General features: G+C 41.7%; 1 protein-coding gene across 1 annotated transcript in view; it reads right to left on the bottom strand.

The window, feature by feature from the left end:
• LOC117995270 (cyclic nucleotide-gated cation channel subunit A-like) overlaps window positions 1-9,024 on the bottom strand; it is a 33,079-nt gene that overhangs the window by 9,683 nt on the left and 14,372 nt on the right. Inside the window, exons 2-7 of the mRNA XM_069508666.1 lie at window positions 8,200-8,442; window positions 7,655-7,814; window positions 5,352-5,497; window positions 4,475-4,597; window positions 2,426-3,331; window positions 1,388-1,569 (exon numbers count right to left, since the gene is read on the bottom strand). Of these exons, the coding sequence (XP_069364767.1) occupies window positions 1,388-1,569; window positions 2,426-3,331; window positions 4,475-4,597; window positions 5,352-5,497; window positions 7,655-7,814; window positions 8,200-8,442 (1,760 nt within the window). The remainder of the gene's footprint in view (window positions 1-1,387; window positions 1,570-2,425; window positions 3,332-4,474; window positions 4,598-5,351; window positions 5,498-7,654; window positions 7,815-8,199; window positions 8,443-9,024) is intronic.

The raw sequence follows: 9,024 nt of genomic DNA, 5'->3' as shown, positions 1-9,024 counted from the left end.
TTCATTATTCTAGGTCAACGGGAAGTACCCTGTAGGTTTCTTGACAGACAGACGGACAGACAGACAGACAGACAGACAGACAGACAGACAGACAGACAACAAAGTGATCCTATAAGGGTTCCGTTTTTCCTTTTAAGGTACGGAACCCTAATAAAATGATAAAAATGTTCTCAGTACATTCGCTATGCATCACATAAGTATTTATTAATTTTGTTATTCGCAATATTAATCGCATTAGGAGTAATTAAAAAAAATGTAGCACAATTTATGAAATTAATGTTTACTAAAATGAAGAAAAATAAAACATCATCATCATCATCATGATCAACCCATCGCCGGCTCACTACAGAGCACGGGTCTCCTCTCAGAGTGAGAAGGATTTTGGCCATAATCTATCACGCTGGCCAAGTACGGATTGGCAGATTCCACACACCTTTGAGAACATTAAACAGAAAAATAAAACAGAAATAAAACAGATTAGTAAAAATAAAAAGTCGCATTGCGGTTTTCATGTTCAAAAATATAAAGTACTTAATTAAAAGATGCGAACAGACGAGGAAGCTGATAAACGGGCTAGTTACTTGGCAATTTTTACATGGAATAATCAAGTCGCTAAGTCATCGTGAATAACTTGTGTATAGCAAATCTTAAAATTCACACTTATCTAATATATAAAAAGGTTCTTAAACGTTTAAAGACATTAATTATCGATCAGCCACCCCATGAAAATCTAAATATATAAAAGGAAAAAGTGACTGACTGACTGACTGACTATCAACGCACAGCTTAAACAAATGGACGGATCGGGCTAAAATTTGGCATGCAGATAGCTATTATGACATAGGCAACCGCTAAGAAAAGATTTTTGTAAATTGGACCCCTAAGGGCGTGAAATAGGGGTTTGAAATTTGTGTAGTCCACGCGGACAAAGTCGCGGGAATAAGCAAGTATTAAAATAAATAAAATTGCAATAAGGAACATACATTTCACTAGGTATTGTTTTACGACAATATAGAAAGAAAGAAGAAAGAAAGAAAGAAAGAAAACTTTTACTTTTCTTTCTTCTTTCAATATGCTTACCAAGACTCTACCACTGTAAATAATATTTGTCCCGGCTTTACTCACGTGTTTAGTCGACGTTAGCCTGACGTTAGTTAGTCAAAACCGCGGCACGTGCGCGAACGGACTCCCTTGAAAAAGGACCCCGTATGGGTTCGAAACTAGTCAGGCTAACGTCGACTAAACACGTGAGTAAAGCCGGGACAGATATTATTTAGAATGGAAATCACGGTACGGTAGTTTAAACTCTACCACTGCCTGGTTTGGAAAGAAGATTTTAAATAACAATGTAAGTATGTAACACTTTCACAGGCTGTGTTACCCTTACCTAGTGGCAATCTTGTTGATCCTCTGCTTCATTTTAGCCTGTTCCTCGCCCACGTCTGTCAGTAACCCTTGTAAACGTTTCTCCAGAGTTTCCACAGTTGATTCAAGTTTTCGCACAGTGTCCTCCATACTTTGCTGAGTCGTTTGCGCGTTTTCAAATACATTTTCATCCAGCAACCCATCCTGTAAGGTTAATTCTAAACTTTATTTTAACAGTATCGCTTATATACACCCAGCAAAGATCTCATACTAATGATTTCTAGGGTTCCGTACCTGAAAAGGAAAAAAGAACCCTTATTGGATTATTTCGTTTTCTGTTTGTCTATCAAGAAACCTTGTTTTATAAGTAGCACAAGTAAAGGGAAAAATCCGGAAACCTCGAATCTTAAAAAAATTTAAACATTTGTATTTCCGAAATAATTCGTTTACTAAATCACATCAAGATAACACTGTACGCCATTAACATGCAAATTTTTATCATACTGGTTTGAGATTTCTTCTACAATAGTGCGGAACCCTTTGTGTGCGAATCCGACTCGCAGTTGACTGGTATGTGGGTTTTGCATTCAGCAGCCCACGAAGCAGTTACATTGCTTATCTATAGCATATTTACATGATATTGTAACATTTTGTTTGTTTTAAAAAGAAAAGGAGCAACCACTAAGTTCCATGCCGGCTTGTCTCAGTAGAATCTATTTTCCGAAACGGTGGAGTCTTGAGTTATCATAAGTGGCATATGCTGTCCTACATTAAATTCAGTACCCTTATTATAAATGCGAAAGTGTGTTTATTTGTTGGTTTATTGGTTTGTTGGTTTGTCCTTCAATCACGTCACAACGGTGCAACGGATTGACGTGATTTTTTGCATGGGTACCTATAGGTGAAGACCTGGAGAGCATTAGCTACTTTTTATCCCGGAAAATCAAGAGTTGCCACGGGATTTTGAAAAACCTACTTCCACGCGTACGAAGTCGCGGGCATCAGCTATAAGTATTTTAATATTTAAAATATTATGAGAATTTAAAAAACACATAGTTACCTTACGAAGCAATTGGCAACCACGTTCAGTCAAAGTGGCCATAGCGTCTGGATAGTCACCAAGCGCCTCCCACAGGTCCCTTTTCGCCAAGCAGAATAGATCAGAGTAGCCCAAAGCGCGGACATTGGCTGTTCGTCTATTCCCGGTCCGATTCCCAGCTATCTCCAAAACGCTTACTTCACCGAAGACAGACCCAGCGCTCAAAGTAGCAAGAATCGTTTTCCCATCATCGGCAACCACCTGGAGCCTTCCGCGTTTGACAATGTACATCTCCTTCCCGACGTCCCCTTTACGACAGATGTAATCTCCAGGGCTGAATACTTGAAGGCGCAACTTCAACACCAAAGCTTCGAGCAAACCAGGTTCGCAATCCTTAAAAATCTCCACTTTACGCAAAGTATCGAGGTGAACTCGGATAGCGATCTCGGCTTTTAATTTATCCGGTAAAGAGGAAAGTACAGTTTCTTCATCCAAAGCACCAGATTCTGCCCAGGTGTACGCAAACCATCTTATAACTCGAGCCTCTAACTCCCCGCTGACTTTGCGGAAAGCCATGTACTGTTTGACTCCGTCCATTTTGTTCTGGAATTCGACTCTTGCGACGTTCATGTTAGAGATCATTGATCCGATGTTACCCACGATGGTTGCGAAGATCAGCACACCGGCTAGGAAGTCAGCGACCACGAATACGTACTCAGCATCGTTCTCAGGTTGGGGAGTTTCCCCGATGGTTGTGAGGGTGAGCGTGGACCAGTAGAAGCTGTAGATGTACTGATGGGCCAAGGTCTCGTTACGGACTCCGGTTATGTTGTAGACCCAGTTGTCGACACCGAATCCAATCGCGTAGCTGATAACGAAGTAGAGGCAGGCGTTCCAGTGGATCAGGACCAAAATTGCCATGACGACCTGGAATATAATCAGAATTGTTTGTCGACTAACAGCTGTACTCAGAGTCGCTAATCGTTACTTAAGATTGAGTTAAAACGAGACAGATTTATGTGAGGGATATTAGCTCTGTCTCATAACTAAACTTAAGTAACGATTATGCAACTCTGAGTACGGCTGTAAGAAATTGAAGATATTTTATCACATTAATTTACAATAGTTAGTAAAGTCTGTTCGTGTGGAATGGGGTGGAACGGAACTAGGCATATTTTTTGATAAACAGGCCAGAGCACGGTGGGTACTTAATGATGTTGGTTCCATGAGAGTGATATGTTTAGAGTCTGTGGTTATTAAAATCACTAGGTACCCATATCATAAATGCGAAAGTGTGTGTGTTTGTTGGTTTGCTGGTTTGTCCTTCAATCACGTCTTAACGGAGCAACGGACCGACGTGATTTTTTGCATGGGTATAGTTAAAGACCTGGAGAGTGACATAGGCTATTTTTTATCCCGAAAAATCCAAGAGTTCCCACGGGATTTTTAAAAACCTACATCTACGGGTATGAAGTCGTGGGCATAGATGGACTTCTTTCAATTAAATTTTGATTAATTCTACCGTAAATAATGCAATAAAAGTACAAAATTTCATGCTTAACTGTGAATCGAGTCGGCGTGAAGTCGGTGTAATGTGAAAAAAAGAAGAAAGAAACGTTTATTTTTGAAAGTTGTGCCACACAGCATCAGTTATACCTACCTAAGGGTTTGGTTATCCCGGCGCCTCTAATACGCGAGCATTAAAACTCCAAGCAAGAGAAGCGCCGGAATAAACTGTCATGTGTGGCATAACCCGAAAAAGAAGTTCCAACTCAGCATAATGCTGTGTGCCTTGAAGTCGGTGTAATGTGAAAAAAAAAAAAAAACGTTTATTTTTGAAAGTTGTGCCACACATCATGAGTTATACCTACCTAAGGGTTTGGTTATCCCGGCGCCTCAAATACGTGAGCATTAAAACCCCAAGCAAGAGAAGCGCCGGAATAAACTGTGATGTGTGGCACAACCCGAAAAAGAGGTTCGCAACTCAGTATAATGCCGTGTGCCTTAAAGTGCAAGTGTGCGAAAACCTTTATCGGGCTGAATCGAGCGTAGTATTCAATTATAGCTGACCTTGCAAATTCGGAACGCATTCGGGAAACTGGTGGCGGTCTCGGTGCGGTCAAACCACTCCCACATGCGAGGCAGGCGCACCAGGCGATTGAGGCGGACGATAACGGGGCAAGGCAAACGTTTCTGGAACAACCAATATTGACCCGTGCGCTCATAACGAACCTAAAGAATGTGTTTGGTTGGAATGTTTATCGTTGATCAATCCATCTATTGTGGGCTATTTGTGTCTATCTATAGCTGATATTATACTGTTGTACATTTTTTTAGCTTAGCGTTCCGCCTAACAGTCGATTCAAATTTTAACTTTTTTTATCTCTGTAAGAACCATCCTTGTACTTCAAGAAATATTATAAAAAAGAATTAGCGAAATCGGTTCAGCTGTTCTCGAGATTTGCGATGAGCAACACATTTAGTGATTCATTTTTATATTATAGAGATTGTGGCTAATTCCGTTGTACACAATCTCTAAACTAAACTAAAATGGCACGTCTAAATCTATTGCTATCCCTTTCATAATGTTGCTTGCGGAAAAGGAGAGCACTAGATTTAGACCTATTAATTTAGTTTAGTTTAGAGATTGTGTACTAGAGAATCGGCCCCATTATCCAAGTAATAATCCTAATATAATATTATAAATGTGAGAGTGTGGATGTGGAGGAAAAAATAATAATTTGGATGTTTGTTACTCAATCACGCAAAAACGGCTGAACGGATTTGGATGAAATTTGGAATGGAGATAGATTATACCCTGGATCAACACATAGGTTACTTTTTATCCCGGGAAATCAAAGAGTTCACGCGGGATTTTGAAAAATGTAAATCCACGAGTACGAAGTAGCGGGCATCAGCTAGTAATAACAATAAAGAGTATACATACGTCACTGCATGAACCCGGGGTCCACCAATAGTAAGCGATGTCGGTTGGCAGCAGCGATATGACGTCATACCGCCATGAGTCAGTACTGAGGTAGTGCTCCCTTAGCATCTCAGAGTCCCTCACCATCAGTCCCTGCTCCAAATAGCCTGAAAAAGACAACTTGGCTTCATCATCTCAACCCACCGCCAAGCCACTACTGAGAACAGGTCTTCTGTAATAATGAGAAGAGTTTAGGGCATAATCCACCACGCTTGCCAAGTCATCATCATCATCATGATCAACCCATCGCCGGCTCACTACAGAAAACGGGTCTTCTCTCAGATTGAAAAGGGTTTTGGCCATAGTTTACCACGCTGGCCATGTGCGGATTGGTAGACTTCACACACTTTAAACTATAACTATTTAATTACTTAAAACGCACATAACTCCGAAAAGTTAGAGGTGCTTGCGCGGGATCGAACCCCCGACCTCCGCTTGCCAAATGCGTATACACAAATAGTAGAGCCAACAATTTTTTGTACATTTTACATTACTTTAGCTGCATCCGACATTCTGGTGACCTTCTCTATGGCGGGTGCAGCGGCGATCAGCGCCGAATCTGCCAAGAGGCGCAAATATGAAAACCTGGATGGGAGCTTCATATTCGTGCCTTTTGGTGTGGAGACCTTGGGGCCGTGGGGCCCGGGGCTCGAGCTCTTTTTGGGAAAATTTCGAAAAGGGTTATCGAGTCAACCAGGAACCCGAGAGCTGGCAGCTACCTTGAACAAAGAATTAGTTTGGCCATCCAAAGGGGTAATGCTACCAGCATCTTGGGTACAATGCTTCGCTGCTGTCTAAATGAGATTTTAGATTTAATTTAATTTTAATTTTAATTTGATGTTTTTTTTTTACTTTTACAAATTATGAACAAAACTCGACTGTCACAATTAATTTGTTTTTGGTTTGTGAACAAAAACGGCAACAATGCATGTACTTAGTGCGAAATTAAGTGCTAAGTTGAGCGGCTGGTCTTATAGCTGCCACGATTAAATTTCTGGTCTGGTCTAGTGGGAGGTTTCGGCCGTGGCTAGTTACCACCATACTGGCAAAGCCGTGCCTCCAAGCGATCCGGTACGATGCCGCGTAGAAACCTAAAGGCGGGTTTATTAAAAACTGCCATAACTCTTCCACGTTAGTCCACTTCCATCTTAAACTGCATCGTCACTTACCACCAGGTGAGATTGCAGTCAAGGGCTAACTTGTATCTGAATAAAAAGTGGCCAAGCCGGCCAAGTGCGAGTCAGGCTTGCGCAACAAGGGTTCCGTGCTACAGTCGACATTTTGCATAATAATTCAAAAACTATGATGCATAAAAATAAATAGATATCATTTTTAGAAAGTACAGTTGAAGTTCTTTTATACGATACCCCACTTGATATGGTTATCTTACTTCGAAAATTGAAAATACTAATTTTTAGTTCATGTCCACAATTTAATTTTTTTTGTGTGATTTAACCACAAATTCGCGGTTTTCAGATTTTTCCCATGTCTGCTGTAAGATCTACCTACATATCCATGATTCTAGATAAACGGGAGGTACCCTGTAGGTTTCTGGACAGACCGACAGACAGACAACAAAGTGATCCTATAAAGGTTCCGTTTTTCCTTTTGAGGTGCGGAACCCTAAAAATTAAAAACAATATTCGACAGATCGTCGATTCAGGATCAAACTGAGAGTTCCCTCACTCTAGTTCACTCTGGCACAGTTGTGGCCGTAGCTTTAGCGATGCCACAGATCAAATTGACACCCACACGCGGCGCGCCCTGCCATCAAATTTAGCTAACGCGTGGACAAACAACGGCCGAGCCTAATATTGCACCGCTCGATTGCCGCGATCCGAATAATCCGATTACGTCCTTGTCTTTCACATAAGTTGCAATGCTATCCACTGAAAATAGCAAGTACGACCTCCTTTAACTGATAATTCTCTACGTGATCAAATCAGAAATGAGGAGATCCGTAGGAGAACTAGAGTAACCGACATAGCTCAACGGGTTGCGCAGCTGAAGTGGAAATGGGCAGGGCACATAATTTATAAAACCAATAGACGTTGGGGTCCCAAGGTGCTGGAATGGCGACCTCGAACTGGAAGACGCAGCGTTGGAAGACCCCCACTAGGTGGATAGACGACATCAGACGAGTCGCAAGACCGTGGCATGTGGAAGTCCCTACAAGAGACCTATGTCCAGCAGTCTATCGGTCTCTATCGGTTGATGATGATAATATTGTTTTCGCAATGCATCGTGTAGCTTAACTCTAGTACCTTCATGCATATGAACGACGGTGTCCATTAGGTAGATGGTGTCGCAGAGGTAGTCCAGCACGTACCACAGCAGCGACAGGTCGTCCAGCTCCCAGAACACCGCGCGACCGATCACGAACACCATGTTGTACAGGATGGCCAGCGAGACCACAGCCAGCCACTTTGAAACCATCAAACATTTCTTGACTTTTTTTAATGAATATGTTACAGTAAAACTTAAAACTAGCCTTTGCACAAATCATACCCACGTAGAATGGTGCCAAGAATATTGGCTACGTTTCAGCACTGGACTGCCAGGCTGATTCATTGCGCAAACAATGAGCTAGCCATTCTGTCACCAGTTGAAGCTTTTAACTTTGGTGAAATGTGCAAAGGTTTTCATTTTATTCGATAACAAGTTAGTCCTTCGAGCTAGAACTAATGGTTCAGATTCAGGTTTGTTGAAGGTCTCAGCAGCGAACTTGTCCACAGCAGGGATCAATCCGGGGGTATCACTGAACCATTGACAATGGGGAAATTAAAGAAGAAGTATACTTATATCTTACGTGGTAATGCGCTGGCAGCGTAGGATCAAACGCGAGTCTTAGTCCACAGAAGAACTTGGACCTCTTCGCTTGGTACAGCGGTTCCTCAGGATCGTTGAAGGTCTCAGCAGCGAACTTGTCCAGGAACCAATCTGGGGGTATCGTCCGACCCTCACCGCTGATGCGGTAGCGAAGGCTGCGCATCAGCCTCGAAAACTGGCGACCAATCCAACTCCTACCTGGTTCCGCATCGCTCACGACCTGCTGACATTTTTTTTTCTAATTTATGATTCTGAGAATTTAATGCTTATTAGAGTAAAAGTGTTTTTTTAAATTTAGATACAAGTTAGCCCTCGACTGAAATCTCACCTGGTGGTAAGTGATGATGTAGTCTACGATGGAAGTGGGCTAACCTGGAAGAGGTATGGCAGTATTTATTAAACCCATACCCCTCTGGTTTCTACACAGCATCATATACCCTAAATCGCTTGACGGCACGGCTTTGGCCAGTAGTGTGGTAACAAACCACGGCCGACGCCTCCCACCAGACAAGACCAGAAGAAAATCTCTACATAGTATGAATTAAAGTCGCTTCCCGCTGTCTGTATGTATGTATGTATGTATGAACACGTAGATCTTTGAAACTACGCAAGGGATTTAAATGCGGTTTTGACCAATAGATAGAATGATTCAAGAGGAAGGTTTATAGGCATAGTTTAATTCTCAAAAAATTAGAGATGCCTAGGGAAATTGAAATAATATGAATTAGGTCAGAAAAATCCTCTCATTTGAGAGTTTCCGAGGCTTGTGCTGCATAAATTGTCAAAGTTACACGAAAACAATGTA

This window comes from Maniola hyperantus, chromosome Z, assembly GCF_902806685.2.
Source record: "Maniola hyperantus chromosome Z, iAphHyp1.2, whole genome shotgun sequence".
Lineage (NCBI taxonomy): Eukaryota > Metazoa > Arthropoda > Insecta > Lepidoptera > Nymphalidae > Maniola > Maniola hyperantus.
Note: the sequence above shows the minus strand (reverse complement) of the source record. Positions and strands in the feature narration are given on the sequence as shown.